Source organism: Bison bison, unplaced genomic scaffold, assembly GCF_000754665.1.
Source record: "Bison bison bison isolate TAMUID 2011002044 unplaced genomic scaffold, Bison_UMD1.0 scf7180017864136, whole genome shotgun sequence".
Taxonomy (NCBI): domain Eukaryota; kingdom Metazoa; phylum Chordata; class Mammalia; order Artiodactyla; family Bovidae; genus Bison; species Bison bison.
Window position 1 is genome coordinate 2,276,661 of NW_011494708.1, and position 27,862 is coordinate 2,304,522.

The 27,862-nt window shown below is 36.8% G+C and overlaps 1 protein-coding gene across 1 annotated transcript in view; it reads right to left on the reverse strand.

Moving 5' to 3' along the window:
• The window catches only part of DHX15 (DEAH (Asp-Glu-Ala-His) box helicase 15), a 54,004-nt gene that overhangs the window by 14,349 nt on the left and 11,793 nt on the right, over positions 1-27,862 (reverse strand). The window contains exons 3-6 of the mRNA XM_010839916.1: positions 27,137-27,330; positions 12,523-12,682; positions 10,751-10,969; positions 4,948-5,115 (exon numbers count right to left, since the gene is read on the reverse strand). Of these exons, the coding sequence (XP_010838218.1) occupies positions 4,948-5,115; positions 10,751-10,969; positions 12,523-12,682; positions 27,137-27,330 (741 nt within the window). The remainder of the gene's footprint in view (positions 1-4,947; positions 5,116-10,750; positions 10,970-12,522; positions 12,683-27,136; positions 27,331-27,862) is intronic.

The following is a 27,862-nucleotide window of genomic DNA, read 5'->3' on the forward strand; positions in this document are numbered from 1 at the left end:
AGAAAAATCAGCTATCTGTATGGACAAAATTAATGAAAATGAAATAAAAATAAACATAGTTGCTGGATTTAATAACACCAAATCTATAAAATAGCAAATATAAGTCTTAGTCAAAAAAAATGCATAATTTATGAGTAAATGTTAATGCATGTAGAAAGCAACAGAAGCTTTAGCTTAAAGTCAAATACCTGAACAAATATCAACGATGATTAAAAGAGGTAAAGTACCCACCCTCAAAAATTTATGAACTGCATTCTCAACTTTTCTTGACTATTAGAAAGCTTGAAAGTATACCACTGATGCTATGTTAGAGCACCATGCAAAAAGATCTCAATTATTTGTAAAAGGAATGCCAGTTAAGTACCCAATGCCCATAGAAGTTTACCTTTAATATAGCCTACATTTTAAAACTTTAGTTTCAAAGGCTGTTTTGTTAGTTTCATCACTATCAATTAGAAACTATTTTGCATAAATACAATGAGGAGTAAGACAACAAATGAAGTACTACATTACAAAATGTGATCCAATATAATTTAACAGAAGTATGAATCAAATAGTATTTTAAGTAATTGGAAGGAGACCTTAAATCCCTAACTCTTTCTACATAATTTTATTTATTTTTGTGCTTTTGGTCAGTTATCATTTTTTTTTTTTTACAATGTTGTCTTACTTTCTGCTGTACAGCAAAGTGAATCAGTTATAATATATGCATGCTGTTGCTGCTGCTAGGTCGCTTCAGTCAGGTCCAACTCTGTGTGACCCCACAGACGGCAGCCCACCAGTCTCTCCCATCCCTGGGGTTCTCCAGGCAAGAACACTGGAGTGGGTTGCCATTTCCTTCTCCAACGCATGAAAGTGAAAACTGAAAGTGAAGTCGCTTAGTTGTATCTGACTCGTAGTGACCCCATGAACTGTAGCCTGCCAGGCTCCTCCATCCATAGGATTTTCTAGGCAAGAGTACTGGAGTGGGCTGCCATTGCCTTCTCCATAATATACATATATCCGCTCTTTTTAAGATTCTTTTCCAATACAGGTTATTACAGAGTACTGAGTTCCCTGTGCTATTCAGTAGGACATTATTAGCTACCTATTTTATATATAGTAGTGTGTATATGTCAATCCCAATCTCCCAATCTATCCCTTCCTGTAGTTTTAAATTACTTGTGAATATCAATCAGTGATAGCATTCCTGAATGAAAAGTCCCATTCCAGTAAGTGGCACAGTAATGTTTAATTAATGAATTCATGATAGAAGAATTAAGCCTTGGCCTTTACAAATAGAATATTACCAAAGTTACAGCATTTAAAAAAAGAGGACAGGAAAGCAGCAACTGAATACCAGTTTTTCCTCTTTACCATACCCTCATATAACCTGTGTGCATCTTCATTACCTTTCCTCTTTCCCCACAATCCCATCAATCCTTTCTCCTACTTTAACTGGACCTGCCAGGCCCTGGGTCTGATGGTCACTTACTCATCTTGCCAGCCAGTCAGTGCTTGGCCATAGTGCATTTCAATGGTCTCAGGTTTTCAACTAGTACTATCTCCCATAACCAGCTTCAAAATATATGACTGGATGAGTAAACCCTTCTCTATAAACTTCTATAAAAATCGTTCATTATCCCTTAAACACGCGGGGCTTCAAAGTGTTTTCCCTCATAGAGTATGATGCACCACTGCAAGGGAAGTTCCCCCTCCCACTGGGGTCAATCCAGGGAGGCTATGAGAGTGCTCCTTCAACTTCTAAGATGAAGCTGACTCATGCCAGGAGATAACATGATTTCCCAGCAAGAGATCCTATAGCTTTAGCCGAACGAAAAACATAATTAGTGGATGATGAAGTAGCACTGTGGCTCTTAGTTTTGATTCTGAATTACAAGCTGGAGATATCCCAAGGTAAACCAAAGCCCTGGAAACTCCAGTGGCCTCAACATTATACATACACAACTGCTGCTAAATCACTCTTTTTAGAAAGACAAAATTCCTCTCAATATTCTAGGATTTACAAGAACATGAAAAGCAATAGCTTAAAAAACAGAACAAAACAACAATTAATTCTATTCCATGGGCTTAAACTGTTGAAGAGTCTACAAAATGTACCGTGTACAGAACCGGCACCAGACTGAACCTAAATTTCTAGTATACTAGTATTAACAGAGAAAAGAAGAGCTCAAATATGAAGTTAAGGTGGGCCCCATCAAAGTTAACTCAAAACAGAATGAAGAGAACTACATGAAAAGACAAACATGGTAAACCTTGCTGTATTTACTCCAAGATAAATAAAATCACCATTTTAAAATTAAAAGCAGATACACAAAGTACCCATGATTTCAAGAAAAATTAAACCATCTGCATGGAAGATGCACTAACTCCACTTTATTATAGAAACGTTTAAGAAACAACTATTTTTATACCCATCAACTGACAAAGAATGAAGTAAAAAAATACTACAGAGAATGAGTACTTTTCAGTCAACAAATCACCTTCAAAATTATATACTAAATTTATCACTTAAAATTTCAAAAGTTCCCCCCCAAATTCTGAATGCAAATAAAGTAACAGAAAATATTTTAACATGTTCTAGTTGCAGCATTCAACGTAATGAAGCTAGGATCAGACTTTTTTTAAAGTCATGTTCACAGTTTTTGATTTGATTAACTCTAAACCTGACCCCCCCCCACCACCAATCAATCTCCTGTTAATTTATACTCCACTAGGCTCATGCAATGGCAACCCACTCCAGTACTCTTGCCTGTAAACTCCCATGAACGGAGGAGCCTGGTAGGCTGCAGTCCATGGGGTCGCAAAGAATTGGACAGGACTGACCGACTTCACTTTCACTTTCACGCATTGGAGAAGAAAATGGCAACCCACTCCAGTGTTCTTGCCTGGAGAACCCCAGGGACAGGGGAGCCTGGTGGACTGCCATCTATGGGGTCGCACAGAGTCGGACACGACTGAAGCGACTTAGCAGCAGCAGCAGCAGGCTCATGCAAAGATGGGCTTGACAAAGGACAGAAATGGTATGGACCTAACAGAAACAGAAGATATTAAGAAGAGGTGGAAAGAATACACAGAAGAACTGTACAAAAAAGATCTTCACGGCCAAGATAATCACGGTGTGATCACTTACCTAGAGCCAGACATCCTGGAATGTGAAGTCAAATGGGCCTTGGAAAGCACCACTACGAACAAAGCTAGTGGAGGTGATGGAATTCCAGTTGAGCTATTTCAAATCCTGAAAGATGATGCTGTGAAAGTGCTGCACTCAATATGCCAGCAAATTTGGAAAACTCAGCAGTGGCCACAGGACTGGAAAAGGTCAGTGTTCATTCCAATCCCAAAGAAAGGCAATGCCAAAGAATGCTCAAACTACCACACGATTGTACTCATCTCACACGCTAGGAAAGTAATGCTCAAAATTCTCCAAGCCAGGCTTCAGCAATACATGAACTATAAACTTCCAGATGTTCAAGCAGGTTTTAGAAAAGGCAGAGGAACCAGAGATCAAATTGCCAACATCCGCTGGATCATCGAAAAAGCAAGACAGTTCCAGTAAAACATCTATTTCTGCTTATTGACCATGCCAAAGCCTTTGATTGTGTGGATCATAATGAACTGTGGAAAATTCTGAAAGAGATGGGAATATCAGACCACCTGACCTGCCTCTTGAGAAATCTATATGCAGGTCAGGAAGCAACAGTTAGAAATGGACATGGAGCAACAGAGTGGTTCCAAATAGGAAAAGGAGTACGTCAAGGCTGTATATTGTCACCCTGCTTATTTAACTTATATGCAGAGTACATCATGAGAAACGCTGGGCTGGAAGAAGCACAAGTTGGAATCAAGATTGCTGGGAGAAATATCAATAACCTCAGATAAGCAGATGACACCCCCCCTTATGGGAGAAAGCAAAGAAGAACCAGAGCCTCTTGATGAAAGTAAGAGAGGAGAGTGAAAAAGTTAGATCATGGTATCTGGTCCCATCACTTCATGGCAAATAGATGGGGAAACAATGGAAACAGTGAGAGACTTTCATTTTGGGGGGCTCCAAAATCACTGCAGATGGTGACTGCAGCCATGAAATTTAAAAACGCTTGCTTCTTGGAAGAAAAGCTATGACCAACCTAGGCAGAATATTAAAAAGCAGAGACATTACTTTGCTGACCAAGGTCCATCTGGTCAAAACCATGGTTTTTCCAGTAGTCATGTATGCATGTGAGAGTTGAACTATAAAGAAAGCTGAGTGCCAAAGAATAGATGCTTTTGAACTGCGGTGGGGAAGAAGACTCTTGAGAGTCCCTTGGACTGCAAGGAGATCCAACCAGTCAATCCTAAAGGAGAAGGACTGATGCTTAAAGTGAAACTCCAATACTTTGGCCACCTGGTGCAAAGAACTGACTCATTGGAAAAGACCCTGATGCTGAGAATGATTAAAGGCAGGAGAAGGGGATGACAGAGGATGAGATGGTTGGATGCCATCGCCAACTCGATGGACATGAGTCTGAGCAAACTTCGGGAGTTACTGATGGACAGGGAAGCCTGGCATGCTGCAGTCCATTGGGTTGCAAGGAGCAGGACACGACTGAGCAACTGAGCAAAAATTCTGGGGAGAAGCCAAGAAACTGAAGAAAAAAGTACTTTGTGCCAAGTGATTTAATCAGGAGAAAGACATGTGGCCACCTTCCTCACCCTAAGCAACCTTCCATTTGCTAAGGAAGAATTTCCCAGGGACATGGTAGCAGTACCTGTCAAAAGATATGCAGAACTCTACACAAATACATTTCCTTCTATTTACTTTGGAAATACAGATAACTATGTAGCATACAATTCAGACCACAATCACCTGTAACTTATTCCTTGAATTATAATTCAATACAATTTGATATCTCACAGACAAATCTTTCAGTATCAGTGCAATGTTTACAGAGAACATTTCAGTGTTACCTTTCTTCCAATCGCTCCATTCTGTTTTTTTGGAGGTGGAGGCTCAAAGATGCGTTGTTGCTGCTGAGGTGGGAGTGTGGAGTATAATGGAATGATTTTGATGTCACCGACTTCAGGGCCCAAATCATCAACCTCACGCTTTATTCTCTTACAGGCTTCATCAATTTCCTACAAAATAAAAGTTTAAGTGTGCAAACAGAATGAATACACACTGAAACATTTTAAGGATTTACCATAATCCTAGTTCTATGCATCTTATTTTAGTCATCACAATTAATTCAGCAGATTTCATTGGGATTTCAGAAATAATCCAAGAAACTTTGATTTCTCTAGTCACATAAACACACAATTGCCTTATTGACATTCCATACCCTTTTTTCTTAAGAGTCAATGTCCTAATTAATTCTCAACAAATTGTACTAAAATTGAAATTTCTCACCCAGGAATATTTAACTGTACTCATAACCTTTTCAATTTTCACAATCTACAGGAAATTGATGTGCAAGATATTTTAAATAAGCCAATTAGGCTTTAATGTCACGTATCACTAATGCAATTATATGGAAGATTTGCTTCATTGTGCCTAATGAGAACACACACCTCTACAGTATCAACATAGATATTTAAGAACTAGGTTAACCCAAATATCTTAAAGCCTCTTCAAAAATTTCCCTAATACACAAAACAATTCCAACACATTTGCATTCAATTCCAGGTTTCAAGAGAGGACACAATGAATACTGGGAGGGTGTGAGAGACAGAGAGGTAGGTGAAGGCTCTAGGGGATGAGAAAGGGACTTTAACATGGGAAGGGAGCTATATTTAAAATTTTACAGAAGCTTTAATTCAGTTAAACTCAGAAGTACGCTAAATGATTTGGCAGTATGGCCAGTATCAATCAGAAGTTACCCTTATTGACAAATTATCCTTTATTCAAAAGACAGAACAATTTTTAAAAATTTACCAAGTAAACTTATTATATATTATAATCAAGCTAGAATAATTTTCCTTAAAATGATTTAACTAAAATGCAACTTTGTTTCCGTGTTAAAAGAATATATGTAAGAACAAAAACAGATTTTAAACCAATTTAAAACATACCAGCTTTCTGGAGTATTGATAAGGTCTTAAAAACTGTGACAAAGAAAATTACTAAAGATCTTATATACCAATTTCCTTTGAGGTATACAATTTCCAAAAGAAATGAAAGTTTGCTATTCATTGAAAAAAAAGAAAAAAGAAAGAAATATTTTTACCCAAAAATTGCTTTCAAATGCTGTATCTAGATTAGAATGCCCCCTGCTGGTATACAAAAACAAAATTAGATCTTAAAAAAAAAAAACACAAACACAATATAAACCCCAAACTATATATATATATATACATATATACACACACACATAGTTCTTAAAAACATATATATATATCTTGTATAGGAAAACTGATGCCAAATTCAGAGTTATTTTTCAATTCTGTTAATTCAGAAGTCACCAAATACCAGATTTTATATATAAAGTTAAAAGCCCCAAATTGTGCATTTGCAGACTCTAGAAATTTTAACAAGATTATTCCAAATTTATTTGAAACTATCTGCTAAGCATGTATGGAGCTGAAACAAAATCACTACTGCATGTGATATAATGACAACGCTAAAGAGTGAGGAAAAAAAAATCCCACACTGTTTGTTTTTATGTAGACAAAGTTCTAAACATTATTTTTTTAAACTTGGCAACAAAATTTTCCCTAAATTTAACTGAACTTTCAGAATCAACATTGACAGTTCTGAAAGACCAGAAAGCTCATTGACATTCATCAGCACAATGCAATCTTCTGCTTAGTCATGAACTGAGACAAAAGTTCAAGAGTTTCTGAATTGAGCAAGACTTTCAGCTCCAAAAGCATCAATATATATATTAGCAAATTAATTTAGACCCTACTAAAGAATCTAAACTCCTACATGTTGAAAAGACTAATTTCACTCAATGAAATTAAAGATGAAAGAATGTATTGCTTAAAGAATGAAGAGTTCAACATCTTCAAGTATTTACTTAAAACAATTCATATTTTAATTACAATCAGTGTTACCAAACTTGGTAGCACAGCTCCTCTAGGGAGTTCTACTAGGAACACCTGGTTTAACAGATTAACAACAACGAAAAAAATCAACATTCACGTTTTCCAAACCTTCACTAATTAAAACTGGTCTTTCCCCTCCCAAATTAATTCAAGGGACTATAGAAACACTATTGTTTACATGGTTAAAATGGTAATATGGTTGTCATTTTTAAGTTTTGAGATAGATAAATTTTATGGGTACTATTCAAATTTATGGAGATGGGGTACAGAACTCCCAAAATCTATCACTTAACTGACCAAATAAAAATAACAGGCTCACAGACATGAGGAAAATAGTAGAATTGCTACTTTCTCCTCAAAGGTCTTCATATTCCTCAAGACTAGCTAGTCGTATAAAAGAAACTTAAAAATTCAACAGGATACATGAGGTAATTGGAGCTTATTCCTTTCCGTTCCCCAGCTGTGGGAGAGCTGCCAAAGTATCAGCCACAGAAATTCAACTCACAGAAAAGCATTTCAGGTCCCCAACAGAAGGCCATCTGATATTTCTTATAGAATTCTAATGTGCTTGACTATCTAAACATGATGATTATTTGAACAGCCGTTTAAAAAAAACATGCTACTCATTCTAGAGAAAATGAGAAACTAGGGACCAGACACCAAAGAACAAAATGAACACAAATGCCTCAACACTGCAAAATATTAAAAAATTCTTCCATTCAAAATGCATACACAGACTAATAGAGAGGTTTATCTGTAAAAGTTAATTTGCAACACACTGTATTTCCCAAAAGAACAAGTATGATTCTTTACTGGGAATGTTTGCAAACTGGGGGAGTGTACCTACATCTAATGGGTAAAGGCCAGAGACACAATAAGCACCCTACTACGCATGGGGTTCCCACAGCAAAGAATTAATCAGCCTACAACATAAATAAGGACTTCCCTGGTGGCTCAGACGGTTAAGCCTCTGTCTACAATGCGGGAGACCTGGGTTCAATCCCTGGGTCAGGAAGATCCCCTGGAGAAGGAAATGGCAATCCACTCTAGTACTATTGCCTGGAAAATCCCAGGGACCGAGGAGCCTGGTAGGCTACAGTCCAAGGGGTCGCAAAGAGTCGGACACGACTAAGCAACTTCACTTCACAACATAAATAGTGCTGGAAAAAACAGAAATAGTACTGGAAAAAAAATTCAAGGATAAAAAAATTACTAAACAATTATAGTTCTTAATGCAACCATATTTAATTAAATATTATATATCAAGCATCCCTGTAGAATTTGAACACTAGTTACAGTTCACATTCTCCTGGAGCTTAGGCGGTCACACAGCAGACCACTGATTTTGATTATGTTAAAGAACTAGGGCAATTTCTCACTATATTATTTAGGGTGGTGTCACTAATGTACCACGGGCATTAAAATAGCTAAAACATTCACCTGGAACAGTGACTTTTAACCTAAGGGAACAGAAAAATGGCCTTTAGAGCTTGTTAAGGATGCAGAGAAGGCAATGGTACCCCACTCCAGTACTCTTGCCTGGAAAACCCCATGGATGGAGGACCCTGGTAGGCTCCAGTCCATGGGACTGCTGACATGACTGAGCAGTTTCACTTTCACTTTTCACTTTCATGCATTGGGAAAGGAAATGAATGGCAACCCACTCCAGTGTTCTTGCCTGGAGAATCCCAGGGATGGGGGAGCCTGGTGGGCTGCCGCCTATGGGGTCGCACACAGTTGGACACGACTGAAGCAACTTAGCAGCAGCAGCAGCAGCAGCAAGGATGCAGATTCTTACAGTATTTCATCTGTAAATTTCATCTGTTTCAGCAAGCCTGAAACAGGGCCAAGAACTTGCTTTAACAAATTCCCCTACCAAGGCAGGCAATCCACTGACCACACTTGAGAAAAAAATGTTCTAGAGCAGGGATCAGATTTCTTACTATAAAGGGCCAAAATTTTTTAGGCTTTGCATCCATATACCACCTCTGAAGCACATTCTTTGTTTTCATGTAAACCCTTAAAATATGTAAAAACAGTTCGTAACTAGCAGACCACACAAAAACTAAAACAAGGCGGTCAAACACATGTAACTAAATTAATTAAACTTCTATAAAATTAAATTTTAGTTCCTCCTCTCACTAGCTGCAATGCAAATATTCAAGTCCATTATATTGTTGTGGCTACAAAAACTAGTAGTGTGGCATCTGGTTTCATCACTTCATGGCAAATAGATGGGGAAACCATGAAAACAGTGACAGACTTTATTTTGGGGGACTCCAAAATCACTGCAGATGGTGACTACAGCCATGAAATTAAAAAATGCTTGCTCCTTGGAAGAAAAGCTATGACAAACCTAGACAGCATACTAAAAAGCAGAGACATTACTTTGCTGACAAAGGTCCATCTAGTCAAAGCTATGGTTTTTCCACTAGTCATGTATGGATGTGAGAGTTGGGAGTATAAAGAAAGCTGAGTGCCAAAGAATTGATGCTTTTGAACTGTGGTGTTGGAGAAGACTCTTAAGAGTCCCTTGGACTGCAAGGAGATCAAACGAGTCAATCCTAAAGGAAATCAATCCTCAATTTTCACTGGAAGGGCTGATGCTGAAGCTCCAACTTTGGCCTCCTGATATGAAGAGGAGCTAAGTCATTGGAAAAGACCCTAATGCTTGCAAAAGACTTGAGAGCAGGAGAGGGGGGCAACAGAGGATGAGATGGTTGGATGGCATCATTGACTCAATGGACATGAGTTTGAGCAAACTCAGGGAGATAGTAAAGGACAGAGAAGACTGGTGTGCTGCATTCCAATGGGTTGCAAAGAATCAGACATGATTGAACAACTGAACAGCAACAACTATATTGAACACTATAGATATAAAAACATTTCCAGATGTAAAGGAAGTTCTAATGGAGTAGCACTGTTCTAGACACTTACTCAGAACACACTCTTAGATCAGACCCTACACCTGACCTAGCAAATAAAAATCTGCAAGATTTCCAAATGACTGGCATGTATATTAGTTTGAGAAGGACACTGTAGAAAATTCACAAAGCCTATTACAACAAATGACAAACTTTCAGAAAACCTCTAAAAGAATTTATTTCACCCAGATAACTCACTGAGCTTACTTAAGCCATCAAGAATTTCATAGCACACCTGTAAACATCCTGATAGAAATGAGTTTAGAAAATGCTGCATGTGAGAGTAAAATTCCTATTTTAAAAATGATGTAAAGTCTAAAGAATTTCAGCGATTCCTTCCAATTCTCAATAGACACATGCAAGAAGACAAAAACAAAACACAAACACTTGTTTTGATGGTAGATGGGCACCTGAGTTACCCAAATTCCCTTACAAACTAAATTACTGCCTAGAGTAACCAGATTTCATTCATGCCTCAGCAGAATGGCAAATTAGCACAAAACCACTTGCCACTCAGGTCTCTCCAAAGTTGAGATTAAAACTGCTAAATCTTGAAATTCTAAAAGCATTTAATATTCTCAGGATATCAACTAGAACACAAAGACTAACGGCATAAAAGGGTATATTCCTAGAGTACATAGATAAAGGGAGTTATATACTTCACATATAAATACAATCATGCTGAAGAAAAACTTTATAGACATTGGGATGAGAAATACATGGTTAATATATGTTGGGTTCTTAAGTTTTAAATTGTTGTCTAATAGAAATAATATAAATAAGGAAGCAAATAATGACAATACCTCTTGACCAGTTAAGAAAAGTAGCAGATCTCCTTCTTCCTCTTCACACATATGAATTTGGATCACGGTTCGAATTGCCGCTTCAAGATAATCTCTCTCTGGTTCGGGAGTATAAAAGATCTCAACAGGATGTGTACGCCCAGGAATGGTTAAGAGAGGACAGTTATCAAAGTAAATCTGGAATTTTCCTGCATCCAGAGTAGCACTCATAACTATAACCTGAAAAGAAAACAGTAAATTATTTGAAGCTGTCTTCAAAGATTGTAAAGAGACGAGTAATGTTTACTGCTCCATATATATCAACTACGGTGTCTCTAGTGGCTCAGAGAGTAAAGAATCGGCCTGCAATGCAGGAGATTGTGGTTCTGTCCCTGGGTCAGTAAGATCCCCTGGAGAAAAGAAGGGCTACCCACTCCAGTGTTGTTTCCTGGAGAATTCCAAGGACAGAGGAGCAAGGCGGGCTAGTCTATGGGGTCACAAACAGTCAAGACATGACTAAGCAACTAACACTTTCACTCTTCATAAATAAACTACCATATGTTTTCATGAAGCAACACCTTAACAACCAAAGTTTATAAAATTACATAAAAGGAATTGATATAAGACATCAATATGTAATATGATTGCTACTATGCTATTAAAAAAAAATGACAACCTTGCACACAGGGAAAAATAAAGAAAGCAAAAAATAAAATAAAATAAATCAGTGGTACAAATATTTCTCCATTCTTCCAAATCATCTTTACTAAGCATAAGTTCTTCAGAAAATTTTCTAAAACAAACAGAGGTTTTCTATACTACCAAAAAAGCCACAGCAAAAGGTTGTTCAGGTGCCGGCTGCATGACTGTGTGATCATCCTCTCTTTATTTAAATTACACATGACAAAACCCATTAAATAGAAAGCTCTCCCATTAAACATTCCACTATAGAGTTCTTAATTTCTACTTTGAGTTCCTCCCTCGAAATTTCAATAGCTCATAATGTTTAACCAGTAATAGTACTCATAGTTATTCAAATATATTCTTTAAAGTATACATTTAATTTTATAGTCAAACAAACTCAGTATCAATTCTTTTAAGACCCAGAATCTTTCTCCCCAGTGTACAAACCTCTGTAACACATACAATAACACTCAATACTAAGTTCCAATGAACTGCACACATACAATGCAAAAAGGGAACTTCAGAAAATTTGGGAGACAACAATGTCCACACAGTCAGTCAGTTTTAAGCCCTTATCAATACAGTAACACTGGCCAGGGTTTAAATGGTACAACGGATGGCAGGCGGGGGTGGGAGAGGGAAGAACCAAGACCCTAGGTTAAGGGAAGGCATTTCTGAGGAGCAGTATGTTCTGGATACAGTTATTCCACTCTCCAGCATTATGAGTTAGAATGAGTGAGTTTGTGTTAGGACAAGAACAGAGATTTGATCCTTAATGAAGGTATCCCCTGTACTGAATAAAAGGCAGGGTGAGCACAAGGTTTAAAAACACCATGACATAAAATCATTTAAAATGAAACAAAAAACTGGATGGACTATATAATGAAATGACTATAAACATATTACTAAGAAGAAGTATATTTAAAATCTAAAACAAAGACAGCAAGAAAAATTAAAAAGAAAGTATAAACCACTGCTGGTACTCTCCATATTTGCTTTTATAGGTGATTATTTTTGTAGTTGTAGTGATCAGCATGTACTCCCTTTTAAATATACATATATATTCACATATAGGATTTTTAAAGAACCAAACAAATAAACTAATTCACCTTTAAATCTGATCTCTGTCTAACAACCTCCTTCAGAACACCCATGAGAATATCTGTAGCCAATGTCCTTTCATGAGCCTCATCAAGAATTATTACACCATAACGCTCCAAGAGAGGGTCATTCATTGCTTCACGAAGTAGCATCCCATCAGTCATATACCTATATTGACAAATAACATGTTGGTTATTTAGTGCGTTTAAAGTTTAAGACATAAATATGAAATGCAAAGACATCAGATAAATATAAATTAACCCTTGTTCAAAACAAATGTTATTATTTCATAATCAATTACAAAATTAAGCTTCCATAAAAACATTTTATTGAATGTATCAAACAAGTTATACATTATCAAATTCTGTCAAATGAGACTGTAATACCAAAATGCACTGAGAAACAATGTTAATCTGATGACAGAATTAAACACATTTCACACAAATGCCAAAGTGAAAATGGTCACTTAAATAAATTTCTTAAAAACAAAATAAAATTTAAAATATTCAACTTGCAAAAACAAAACCAAGAAACCATTTTAAATTGCTTTATCACATTACAGCACTAAACTTGTTATTTCTTTAAAACTTCACTAACTTCCCACTTAAGCTAATAGGTTCAAAAGGGCTGAGACAGCATGAGTCTACCATCTTTTTTTCCTCAGTCCCATCTAATTCAATAAAATGATGGTGAAGAATCAGAAAAAGGAATACATGCATGAAATGAGGAGCAACATTACGCTGTGGAAATGCTGATGAATTACGGAAAGACAAGGCATACAGCATTATCTGTATCAATGAACCAAAGAGGAAAACTAGGTTTAGGGATGGTTTGAGAGAATCCAGGCACTCAGATGAAAGGTGGTGTGAGGAATAATTTGTATGGGTCAGTGAATCTCCTGTCTGTTCCCTTCTGGCTGCTACTGTCACTAATACAAAACATCCTGCATTTGGCACTTGGACAAAATGAAGTCTGCTTGCAAATGCTGAAGTCACAGGCCATTCAGTTAAATATAAATCCATGGTTTTATTTACATAATTAAAACAAGTATAAAAATCTGAAGTCATCATTTATGACTTCACTATTCTGGCTCTATTTTTCACAAATTAATCTAATCTTTCAAGGACCAACTTTGTATTTTTAGCCAAAACCATCTGTTGAAGCACCAAGTTCAACAAAATGACAGTGTACAACCCAAGTGAAGCCTTCTCTTTATTCTGCCTAAACTTAGTTGTAGATTAAGACTTTTAGCAAAGAAATACATCTTTACTTGATATATTTTATGCTTCTTTCTTCTTTGGTCCTATTTTAAAAAGGAAACAATCACATTCTTGACACTGGCACAGCACTACCTGCAAAATTATTTTATATGAAGACCATGAAAGCAAAAACAGAGCCAATTAAACTATGACTCAATGCCTTAACCACAGTGCATGAATCAGCTACTCTAGTCTCTAGATGTTTTGAAATATCTTGATCTATGAGGACACTTGGTAATTTCTCCTGCCTGCAGGTATTACTGACACAAGCTCGGCAGTCCTTTTGCACATTATCTCAGTAGCAAAACATTAATACAGTTTCATCTACTTGTGGATAATTTCCTTAGTTTCAACAATACTCTTTTGCTTTGCAAGGCAAAAAACATGGATTGGTCACTCTTTGAACAATATCTGCTTAAACACTATCAAATTTATACCCTGTTGCTCAGTTTCCAAGCCTACTCAATTCAACACGGAATTTTAGTGTAGTTATTTTTGAAAATACTGTAATTAACGAACTCAACATATGTAGTTCCAGAAATATGTATTACTTATGTGAAGTGACGATATGTACAGCTAGATCAAGTTCAATCACTGACAACCATCTAACTTCGACCTGTAATACCCTCAAAAGACTGTAAAATGCGTTGTTACATATTAAATTGTGATTAAAAAGTCACTAAGTATTAAACTTTCACTTGAAAACCCCTTTAAAAAACAATACCCCTTTATTCTGATCTTTCCTCAACAAGCTTCAGACCACCACAATGTGATGATGGCATCTAAAAGCCGAGCTGACCCAAATACTCATTCTTTATTTTTCTGAGAAGAAGGTAACGATTACAAATGGCAGCTTACAGTTATAATTAATGAACTATTATTTGCTCTTTATTAACAATTATGCATTATCACCTGTACCAAGTTAAATGGTCAACTAAACCCAAATCCTCAGACTTCCAGATTCTAGAATCCAATCAGAATTAACATAGTTAAATTTGCTGCTTTCCCAGGGAGTATTAGCAGTTAACTTTTCCAGGGCTTTAAAATCAGTGGAATAGCCTGCTAAGACTAGGCATCAGTATACCAATTCCCAATCCCAGGCCCCTCAGACACTGACATACTCTCCTCAAAGTCCCACGACTTCCCTGGTGGTCCAAAGATTGAGAATTCGCCTGCCAATGCAGGAAACACAAGTTTGATTTCTGGTCCGGGAAGATTCCAACATGCCCAGGGGCAAATAAACCCAAGCACAACTAGTGAGCCTTGCTCCAGAGCCCCAAACCTGCAACTACTGAAGCCTGAACACCCTAGAGCCCTTAATCCACAACGAGAAGCAGCTGCAACGAGAAGCCAGAGCACCGCAACAAAGAGTAGCTAAGCCCTCACTCACAACTAGAAAGAAAGCTCTCGTGCACAATGAAGAAAAATTTTAAACAAGCCCAGAAAAAAAACGTAGAAAGCTATCACCTGATGATTTGCTAGATATATGAAACCCCTTCCCCAAAAACCAAAGTAACCTGACAAAAAAGGCAGAACCAGGTTCTGATAGCCCTACAAAGACCCTAACTATTTTCTTTTACCTAGATCAAGTTTTACTACCTTCCACAGTAGCAATTAAATATTTACCCAGACTCAGGGGTGAGCCATAAAAATAGGGTGTCACAATAATAAGCTGTAATTACATAATTTTGACGTTTTAGTAATGGACTAGTAACCAAAATTTCCCAGGGCAGCCAAACTCTACATTTTACTGGGTATCCTATTATCCACAATGTTTCTCTAACTGTCTTGGGAAAATACTAGCTTAAAAAGTCATCAGTATCATCTAGGAACTTGTTAGAAATACAGAACTGGCTTCATTTGGGATCTACTTGATCAAAAAATTTGCATAGATAGCAACCTGTGTTTGCTTTCACGTTTTCACATTTTGATGCTTGCTAAGCTGCGGAAAAGTGTTAGTCACTCAGTCGTGACACTCTTGTGACCCCGTTAACAACTGCACACCAGGCTCTCCCATCCATGGATTTCTCTAGGCAAGAAGCCATTCCCTTTTCCAGGGGACCTTCCTGACCCAGGTATCCAACCCGAGTTTCCTGCACTGCAGGCAGATTCTTTACCATCCGACTTATTACCTGCTGTTTATTTTTTATTTACTTAAGACTACAGAAATGAAGTTAGACAAAAAGCAAATTCGAGCAATTTTTTATTCAAGTACAAAATGGGTTGTAAAGCTGAAAAGACAACTTGCAACATCAACAATGTGTTTCACTCAGAACCACTGAAGAACATATAATGCAGTAGTGGTTCAAGTAGTTTTGCACAGGAGACAAAGCCTTGAAGACGAGGAGCACAGTGGCCAGCCATCGGAAGTTGACAACGACCAAATGAGAGTAATCACTGAAGCTGATCCTCTCATAACTACACGAGAAGCTGTCGAAGAACTCAACTACGACCATTCTATGGTCGTTCAGCATTTGAAGCAAACTGGAAAGGTTTGCTGAAAAAGCTCAGTAAATGGGTACCTCATGAGCTGACCACAAATCAAAAAAATTGTTCTGAAGTGTTGTCTTCTCTTATTCTATGCAACAACAGTGAACCATTTCTCAATCGTATTGTGACATGCAACAAAAAGTGGATTTTATACTACAACCACCAATGACTAGCTCAGTGGTTAGACCAAGAAGCAGCTTCAAAGCGCTGAAATTTCCCAAAGCCAAATTTGTACCAAAAAAGGTCATGGCCACTGTTTGGTCTCTGCCCATCTGATCCACTACAGCCTTCATGGAATCCTGAGATACCATTACGTCTGAGAAGTATGCTTGGCAACTCAAAATGAGATGCACTGAAAACTGCAATGCCTGCAACTATTAGTCAACAGAAAAGGCTAAATTCTTTGCCACAACGCACGACTGCACGCACGTTGCACAACCAACACTTCAAAAGTTGAACAAATTGGTCTATGAAGTCTTGCCTCATCCGCCATATTCACCTAACCTCTCACCAACCAACCAGTACTTCTTCAAGCATCTCGACAACTCTTTGCAGGGAAAATGCTCCCACAGCAGGGAGGCAAAAAGTGCCTTCCAAGAGTTGAAGCATGGATTTTTTTTTATACTACAGGAATAAACAAACTTACTTCTCGTGGGCAAAAATTTATTAATAAAGATGTGTTTGAGCCTAGTTGCAATGACTTAAACTTCATTGTCTGAAACTGCAATGGTATTTTTAAAATTATTATTTTTTCCACTCATGATCTTTTAAATTGAGGTATAGTCAATTTAGGGCTTCCCTCAGAGCTCATCACTTCATAGCAAATAGATGAGGAAACAGTGGAAACAGTGGCTGACTTTATTTTTGGGGGCTCCAAAATCACTGCAGATGGTGATTGCAGCCATGAAATTAAAAGACACTTACTCCTCGGAAGGAAAGTTATAATCAACCTAGACAGCATATTAAAAAGCAGAGACATTACTTTCTCAACAAAGGTCTGTCTAGTCAAGGCTATGATTTTTCCAGTAGTCATATATGGATGTGAGAGTTGGAGTATAAAGAAAGCCGAGCACAGGAGAATGGATGCTTTTGAACTGTGGTGTTGGAGAAGACTCTTGAGAGTCCCTTGGACTGCAAGGACATCCAACCAGTCCACCCTAAAGGAGATCAGTCCTGGGTATTCATTGGAAGGACTGATGTTGAAGCTGAAATTCCAATATTTTGGCCACCTGATGCGCAGAGCTGACTCATTTGAAAAGACCCCGATGTTGGGAAAGACTGAAGGCAGGAGGAGATGGGGACGACAGAGGATGAGATGGTTAGATGGCATCACTGACTCAATGGACATGCGTTTGGGTAATCTCCGGGAGTTGGTGATGGACAGGGAGGCCTGGCATGCTGCGGTTCATAGGGTCTCAAAGAGTCAGACACGACTGAGTGACTGAACTGAACTGAACTACAGGAGCTGAGATGGTAAAAGCATCTGCCTGCACTGCAGAAGACCCAGGTTCAATCCCTGGATCGGGAAGATCTCCTGAAGAAGGAAATACTTTCCCACTCCAGTATTCTTGCCTGGAGAATCTCATAAACAGAGGAGCCTTGCAGGCTACAGTCCATGGGATCGCAAAGAGTCAGACACGAATGAGAGACTGACAGACACATAGCTGATTTATAATGTTATGTTTATTTCTGCTGCATAGTAAAGAGATTCACTTACATATATTTTTAAAATATATATTCTCCATTATGGTTTACCACAGGATACTGAACATAGTTCTCTGTGTTATACAGTAGGACCTTGTTTAAGATATGCATTTTAAAACAGCACCATAAAAATGACTGTCAACCAGGTAGCAATATGTCTGGAAAGCTGACAGAAGCATCTTAGATTCCAAAAAGAAATACAAATGGCTCATAAGTACATGTAAAGATGCTCAATTTCATATAAAAGATAAATGCAAATTAAAATCATACTGAGATTTCACTTTTTAACTTACAATATAGACAAAGATAAACATGTTCCACAACAAAGTGTTGGCAAGGCCATAGAAACAGATACTCATTTGCTCATCCCTTAGTCAGAGTAGCTAAAATATGGCAACAGCTAATAAAATTCCAACTCACCCTCTGACCCAACCAGTTTCATTTTTAAGAAACTCATTTCACAGATATACTCACCTGAACACGTGTGAAAAAATGCGTGTACAAGATTATAAGAGAATACTAAGGACACCAACTGATTTTAATAAAAGAAGCTGTAAATTCTGAATGTCCATCTAAGGAATTAAACTATTCTGTCATTAAAATGAATGAAAAAACTTTACACTGTTCTAGAACAATCTCCAGGGAAAATATAAGTGAAATTAGCAGCCATATGTCTTGAACCAGCCCTACTATTAAAGCTGAAGTTTAATATGTTCTGAAAATCCTAGTTGTGTGCTGCTATTCCAATCCTGTTAGGGTTTTGGTTACCTTTCAAAGTATAGGCTTTATTCTGGCATGACTAAACATGCAGATAAATCAAAACTGTTTCTAGAGGATCCAAAATTCATTCAGCATGACCAAAAGAAATTCCTGGTATCTATTTCACAGATCTAGTAAAACCTAAGTAATTAGATTTACTACCTTACAAATACTTACACATAAATAATTCTATGGAGCTGAAGAATGAGAGAGAAATAACAGCATATACAGTGATTCAGGACATATGCTTTTTGCGAGACAAACCTTGGTCAAGTCCCTGCTTTCTTACTGGTGTTCTAAGTTCAACTTCCTCTAATGCTCCATTTGAAAAATAAGAATACGGTGGCTATCGTTCAAATTAAATAAAACAATATATATAAACCACCTAAATGCACCAACTGTCTGGCACTTGGTAAGTATTCAATATAGCAGAACTGCACACTACACTCTTAACTAACCTAATGAATGAATCCTTGGGAAAATCAATCTTACTCTACAAACATATTAGAATATAACCACACTTCTGTCCCTACCAACTAGGCCAATATCATCTTATGTTACACAGTGATAACCTTTTAGGGTAGAAAAGAGTTGTATGTATGTATCCTAAGTTATATGCTTCAGAAAAGCTTGAAAAAGATAAATCACAAAAAAACCATCAAATGTGAGATAACTATAGAAGAGTGAAAAAGGAATTCCAGAAGACTGAACTCTTAAAATTCAAGAAAAGCAACACCTGTGTATTTTGCAAGTGTCTCAGTTTAATCTCACTTTAACAACTAGACATTTTACTAAGTAATAGAACTACAAAGGGCTCATATTCAAGGAAATGGTGTTGGTTCTACACTAAGAGATTGATAAATGAATGTGTTAAGTTTTAGGTTAAAATAAAATGTTTAAAGTTCACATAAAATTTCTATTTACCATTAAGTTTTTAGACTAATCCATTACAATCCAGTTAAGTGACGTCTCTATTAAAGAAAAGCTACCTACGATAAAACGCCTACACAAACAGGTTTGTGTGTGGTAATTTCTTCTAACTTATAATGGATCAAGACTTCTGAAAGAGACCATGACCAAAAGTAGTACTTAATGCAATTTTCTACATGTAACTTACTTTTTGTTCAAAGCCCCTATCAGCAGAATACTTCTCTGAATGACAACTGTAAGGAACAAATGACAAAGCTAAAACAGCTTGCATTTATCAGGGATAATATTAGAAGACAAAACCATACATAGTGATTTTATAAAATATTGTTCTTTTCACCACCAAATATGATGAGTCTAAATACCCTACCCATCCTTCACAATATCAACACTATGTAATGGTTGCTGCTGCTGCTGATCTAAGTCGCTTCAGTCGTGTCCAACTCTGTGCGACCCCATAGATGGCAGCCCACGAGCCTCCGCCGTTCCCTGGGATTCTCCAGGCAAGAACACTGGAGTGGGTTGCCATTTCCTTCTCCAATGCATGAAAGTGAAAACTGAAAGGGAAGTCGCTCAGTCGTGTTCGACTCTTAGAGACCCCACGGACTGCAGCCTACCAGGCTCCTCCGTCCATGGGATTTTCCAGGCAAGAGTACTGGAGTGGGGTGCCAATGCCTTCTCTGATGAAATGGTTGATCATCCCCCAAAAAGTCAACAATTTTTAAACATGTTTAGAGTGAAAGCTATTATACTTACTGAACAGCTACTGATAAAACTCATCAAATGACCTTCATCCATCAAAACAACTGTTTTCTTGTGTCAATTAGTACTTCCATATGACATGGGTACAAAGAGTTGATCATGTATTTTAAGTATATATACAAATCAGTTTAAAAAATAAAGTTTTTTTTACCTCTTTCATAGGGCTTCCCTGGTGGCTCAGACGGAAAAGAATCTGCCTGCCACGTGGGAGACCTGGGTTCAATCCCTGGATTGGGAAGATCCCTAAAGAAGGGAATGGCAATCCACTCCAGTATTCTTTTGCCTGGAGAATCTCATGGACAGAGCCTGGTGGACTACAGTCCATGGGGTCACAAAGAGCTGGACACGACTGAGCAACTAACACACCTCTTTCAAGTGATCTGGCTATTTCCGGACTCACCTCTAACTTACACAGCTCACATACAATTCCCTAGCACAATCTAGGTTTACATTACTGTGTAGAAAAATAAAGGTGGCAGCATCCAATCTGATTCGAAAGTGTAAGAAACTGCTGTGTTCCAATAGCAAAGACATCCATTAATAAATAATGGTGAATAAGAATGAAATCAATTACTAAGCTTTTTCTTTCAATGTCCAACATTTGTTTAATGGACTATTAGATTGTTAGAACGTAAATTCTTATTAAAATTTTGAGTTATTTCTTTAGGCCTAGAGTGCCATGAAAAACTCCTGACATTAAGCATGCTATAAACCAAAGCAGCATGAGAACGTCTACTCTACTTAAAATCCAACTTATCCACCTAGTTAACTTGCCTATCTAGGTCTCGCCATTCTTCTCAGCTCAAATGAAGTACTTCCTCTTTTGTGAAATCATCTATACAATTCATGTGACATTCAAACTACCTTAATTGCTTCACAGCATACCTCCTCTCTATCAAGTCAGGAAAGAGTCAACGACACTGACATAGCTCCTTAATAAACATAATGCTCCTTTCATTTGTAAAGGAATAAAGATTTATATAGGTTGAAGTTTAATTTGACATTCTCAGCAAAAGCATTACCCCTTATGAATAACACTAATCTTACTATAGCCACAACACTATGTAGCATTATATTGGCTACAATGAGTACAAACCATCAAATGTGAACAGTCATATGGAAAGGTGCCATATGGTATTCTGAATAATGTGGAATCTAAAATGTTTTAATGCAATTCCAACACTTAAAAAAAGCCAAACAGAAAACATCACATCTTATTTATCAAATACATAGCCTCCTAGTTATTAACTTACATGCTGAAGATCAGCAGCCTAAGCATACAGCTTTATTTTGGCAAACAGCCAAAATACATTTGGTATGTGTTTCAGAATTAGAGATCTAATCAAGCTAAAGAAACACCTAAGAAATTAACAAGAAATAAGGAAACGATATGGCAACCCACTCTACTATCCTTGCCTGGAAAATCCCATGGACAGAGGAGCCTGGCAGGCTATACAGTTCATGGGGTTGCAAAGCGTCAGACACAACTGAGCCACTGAGCATACAAGGAAATTAAATCATTTTTTCAAAATATACTGCTTATTCCTCACATTTTCATAACTTTTGAAGGAAATGATCTCTTATCTTTACAACAGAATTTACAGAAAGCTAGGATGGACGTGTATGTTCTTAGTATTTTCTTAAAAGGTGTTGGCACTATAAACAAAGAGAAACTTCTATAACTAATCCCTTGCAAGTGCTTTAAATACAAAGGTCAAATGTAATACTATATGTAGACCTTTAGGAAATCAAGTTAGCTTTGTATGAATTTAAAGTCAACAGACTTTTTTTCTAAGGTGACAACTGATTTTTTTAGTTTCTATGACAGGAACTGCTGAAGTGGTAAATAACCACATTTATTCTTTACACCTACTCCTTTCTGAAGATCCAGTAAAACTACTTTTCCCTAATTCAGAGATGCACTTGAATTAGAACAAAGCCCACCATACAACAGATGCTCAATAAATTAGTTTATAATTGATGGTTATATAATAATCTCTAAAGACCAGATTTGTTTCCACATCTTACCTTCAACCCTAAAAGAATATTTGGATTCATTCATTCATTTCATATTGACAAGTAATATCAATGTTTAATTCATTGTAATTGTAATTCACATTGTAATTCAAATACTGTATTAAAAGGGACTTCATTAAACTAGCTTTGTAAGTCCATTTTAAATTAACCAGGTTAACTGGTTAATAAAATACAACAATTTCTCACAGTGAAAATCTACCACCACTATCAGCAGCAGCAAGAGAAGAAACGTTGACTTAGCACTTGCTGTGTTACAGGTATTATTCTAAGGGACACACAAAAATTACATATTTGAGAACAATCCTAAGATGTAGCTGTTATTGTCAGCTCCATCTTCTGAAAAAGCCGTAAGCTCAAGGAGGTTAATTAACGTGGACAAAGTCACAGCCAGTAAGTGGCAGAACTAGGACACAACTAGGCACTATGATCCTAGAGTCTGTGCTCTACAATCTGTTTCCTTTTGATTCTTTTCTCAAGTTTTTAGAACAAGACTGCCTTGTAGAAATTCACTCTGGAAACTCTAAGTAGTCATGCAGCTGGTCCTTCAAACTGTTTCCTGAGGTCCCAAAGAATCTGCTATGGCAATGGCTGGTAAATCCTCCCCAAGTAGCAACCTTAGAGGTTCTGTTATACTAGGCTCTTGTATTTGTTATGTACTTTTAGGTTCTCTTTCATCTTCTCACCTCGATTGCCTTTTGGAAATTAAAAAATTCCCCAAGTTTCTGAACCATGTTCTGTGAAATAGTACTTCTTTAGTTGGTTTGTTCAAAACATCTCTCCCTTAGGTTTTACAAAGGGTTTATCATATCTTAAAACCCAGGCTGTTTATTTTCCCCATCACTCAATTAGATCTAGACTATGTCCTATCTTAATTGTTCCTGATTTCCAGCAGCTTGTCCTTAAGTTATATAAAAGATAAACATCTCAAGATGCTTACCTACTCTTACAGAGCTAACAGCATGTGTCCTCCAAGAAAGAGCTGCAACACTTTCTGCTTCATACACATTATCCCAGATTGAGTTCCTAGCCTTCTGACAAATTCCAAAACTGAAATGAAACTGATACTTAAAAGCAAACAATTCAGAATAAAAGGCAAATTATATACACCAAATCAACCTATCACTGTACCTTCTCCACCAAGGCAAGTTTAAACAATCAGGGAAAATGTCTTTCTGTGAAAACTCTACCCTTTCCACAATTATGTTCACTGATAGTGTTCACTGATAGTGTACACTGTAGTGACAAATTTTCACACTCCTCTGCTGCCCCTTCCATGTCACTTTTTTTTTAAAAAAGGATCCACGCACAAGTATACAGATACAAACTCCCTTCCCAATGGGTTTATGTTCCAATCACGTTAAGAAAAAGAATCAAACCTATCTTTGATTATCCATACTGTCTATAAACCTGTCCTGAACCATCTCAAAACTGTTCTGCCTTAGAAATGCTGACTTACACAAATCAGTGTAAGTAACATGAAGACCACAGTGCCTTCAAGCAAAAAGTATGCTTTTTTTTCCATTCAGAAAAAAAGGGTTTTTATTTATTTATTTTTTTTTCCCGCCTGGATGAGAAGTTCCAGGCATTTGGGGTGTGCTCCTGCTGCTGCACAGTGAATTGGACTGATGCCACTCCAAAAAGGGTTTTTAAAAATGGTGTTCCATGTGCCTAAAGTCTGTACCCCTATTGCTACTCCTGGCAAACCATTACTTTTACTTCAGTTCTTGACTGAAATTCTGCCTTCTCTTTTCCAACCTCAAGTGAATTCTCAAATCATGCTTTCAAATACACTTCAAAATTCTTTCAAAGCCTAATCACAATTTGAAATTTTATATTTACTGTGTATTTGCTTAATGTGGACGGGGCCAGTTTTACTTTTACTACTATACTTAGCACTGCCCAACACACAGAAGGTACTCAGTTATTAGCTGACTGAATGAATGACTAAGCATTACTTGCGTAAGTTAAAGTTACTAGGTTCCCTCAGTATCACGATCTCTCAGTAATTTTATAGTTTGAGGAAAAAACAAATAGGAAGCATATCACCAAAAATAATAGTGAAATTAGCTACCAAAATAATAATGTAAATATTAAATATTTTAACTACCTCATTGAGGTACCCCCCCCCGCCCCAATAACTTCCATTCCAAGATGGCCAAAGGAACATACGTACATTGCAAAAGCAATACTTTAGGAGAAAAAAAAGATGGGAGCAGGCAAACACACAGCAAATTATAAAAACCATTTAGCAGTGGTGGTTTTGAAAAGTAACTTGCCTACTGGGACTGGATAGCTATTTAAGGCTAGTTTAACACAGTGTACACAAATTTACACTAGATCCAATCCTAAGTAGAGCAATATTAAGACCTATAATGTAGACACTTATGTGTCCCAAACACTGGAGAAACTATCTTTGGACCATTAGCGTATAAAGATGAAGCTAAAGTAGTCTCAAACAAATTAATTAGTAAACCAGCATTTATGTAGTGTACACAATGAATCAGGAAGGATATGGTTAAATTCTCAGCTCCTCAAGCAGAATCTTTATGAGTTAGTCCTCATCACCATCCTTCTACAGTGAAGATTAAAGGCTTCTTCTGGCTACAAAGTAGATACACAGGCATTTTATATCTACACATGAAAACAGTTAATGTAGGGCTCAATGGAGGGCTCAAATAGTCATCTGATACTTGTCTGATGTATTCACTCTTCCTACCCAATTAACTACATAACTAATTCTAAGTTAAAGCTTTAGCTATTTTGAACATCTGGGTTCTCAAGAAACAAGTTGATGGATGACTACACAAAATATATCTAGGGATTCATAAGACACTGCACTTAATAAAGCACTCCCATTAGTTAAAACTACCACTCACTCCATACTAATAGGATGTGATATCACTTAAAGACAATACTAGGTTACCTTCTAGCTCTTCAGAAGATTCCAGAAGAAATTCCAATAAGCTTACCCTATAAGAATTAAGGTTTCTTTTTAAATTTAAATAAAGCCTCTAGAAACCATTCCGTAAAAAACATCACAATGCCAAAGACAGAGCTCTCAAATCTGTTGTCATTCTTTCCCTATTAACTGAACTAAAATCTTTCCCAAGCACGCATCTTTTGAAAGCCTACCACTTCCTATTATAAACATTTATACATTTTGCCCTAATATTGCATGTAACTTTCTCATCTCCCAATTCCTAAATTCTGCTCTCCCTGCTCAACTATGGCTTACTTAAAAAAAAATTCAACACACAGTAAATCAAATGTCATATTGTTTCTCCTAAAGGTGAGCAAAATCTGCACTTTATTATCCTCAATTCCTTGACATTATCTAATCTTAAAGTAATAAAAAATAAGTTTAGATTTTAGGTAACACTTTTGTCAATTATACTGTATTTACAACTGATAAATACCATGACTGTCACTAAAAATTTATTCAGTAAAGATTAAGGTCTAAGTCAAAAACACACCTCATAAAGTCATAAAGACAAGCTGACTGAAGTAAACACTTAAGTTCAATTACTATTAACAACTAATTAATAAAGCAATTAATTGGAAATTATAATAAAATAATAAATCAAAGAAACTGAGATGAAATCTTAAAGGTAACAAGGTTTTGATTATGGAAAAAAATTTTAAGTTGTGATAGCACAGTTACATTTAGAGAAATCTTATTTTTGAGACAGATGCACTGAAATATTTACAGATCAAAAGTATATGATGCCTAGGATTTGCTTCTTATTTTGGGGGACACAGAAATGGGTTGAGATATGGATGAAATAAGATGAGTCAACTCTGAAGATGCAAGACAAATAAATATAAGTTTATTACAGCATTATTCTACTTTTACATACATTTGAAGTTTTCTGTAAAATACATAGCTTCCCCTGTAACGCTGTATCAAAGTCTGCCATCAAAGACTCCTGTCACTGTCTATGTAACATCTTACCCACCACTGTCTTCTAAAAACAACCTCAGGGGGAAGACTGTATCAAGACAAAGAACTCATTTTAAAAAAATGAATGAACTGTCATACACATACACACGGAATGAACAAAAGATTTTCAAAAGAATTACCATCAGGCAACAAACATCACACTATTTATGCTGAATGCAAGTGTGAAGATGAAGATGAGAAATCAGGGAAGTTAAAGTATTAGAAAGAAGCTCAATATGGTTGTCAATCATATTAGAAAGAAGTTCAATACGGTATAACGAAGAGGTTTTTGAGGAGACTCTAATAAGAGTGTATTACAAAAGATTGCTCCTTTTAGTTCAAAACACATCCATGGTAACACCAGTGTAATTAGTATCAAAAGCCCTCTACCCCAAATAAATCATATCCCTTCCCATACATCCTTCTTTCTACAAATATTTTTCCTTTACTAAGATATATCATCTACCTTTCTGTCATATTGAAATGATACACTTCACCTAAGATATAGCACCAAGTAACTAAAATCTGACCTATGAACTTCAGTGTCTACTGAACAGCTATATATATTACTAACAAAAAAAAAAAGAATCCATATTAAAAAGTCATCTAGTAAGCATAAGAAGGTTTAATCTGGATTATTCTAAAACTGGATAACTTGAGACTCCACTAGCAAGGTCTGCTATCTGGTGGCAGAAAACTAAAAGCAGAAGGGAAATAGTGTCCATTTTTAAAGACAGTACTTACTTAAGAATGGTTTTTGCACTACTGCAGTCTTCAAATCGAATGGAGTAACCAACTTCCTGGCCCAACATCACATCCATTTCATCAGCAACTCTCTGAGCCACACTCATTGCAGCCACTCTCCTGGGTTGGGTACAGGCAACTCCTCTTTTGGGTCCTGGTAATGATCGCATGTACTCCACACACCACTGTGGAATCTATCAAATAATTTCACATTTCAATTAATTCTACTCTGCCTACACATCGAGTATGTTTAACATGAAGTGTTTTATCTCATTCTAAAAATTTAAGACAAAATTCAATTTAGGCACATCACAGTTATTATTTACGACTCCAACTTTTAATAGCATGAGCTCTCCAAGGCAAGGAAAGGTCATAGACAACACTGATATGATGTAAACCACACCTCAGTGAGCTAAGTACACTAAGCTGAATATGCTGTATGGTATCAATGTTCCACCATCAAGCATTTTTCTATACACAGGGGGAAAAAATTCAACTTAGGAAAATTCTAGGTTTCTAACAAATGTTAGTTCCCCAAAATATTCTAAGAAACTGTTAACTTAAATTCTTATACAATTTCAGTTACAAAGTAATGCACATAAAAGTAGAAATAATATCTATTTGCAGTTATAAAGTTGCATCTTTCAATTCAATTCAAATTTGTTATGTTAGGGATTTCCCTGGCAGCCCAGTGGTTAAGACTCCACTATTCCAATGCAGGGAGCA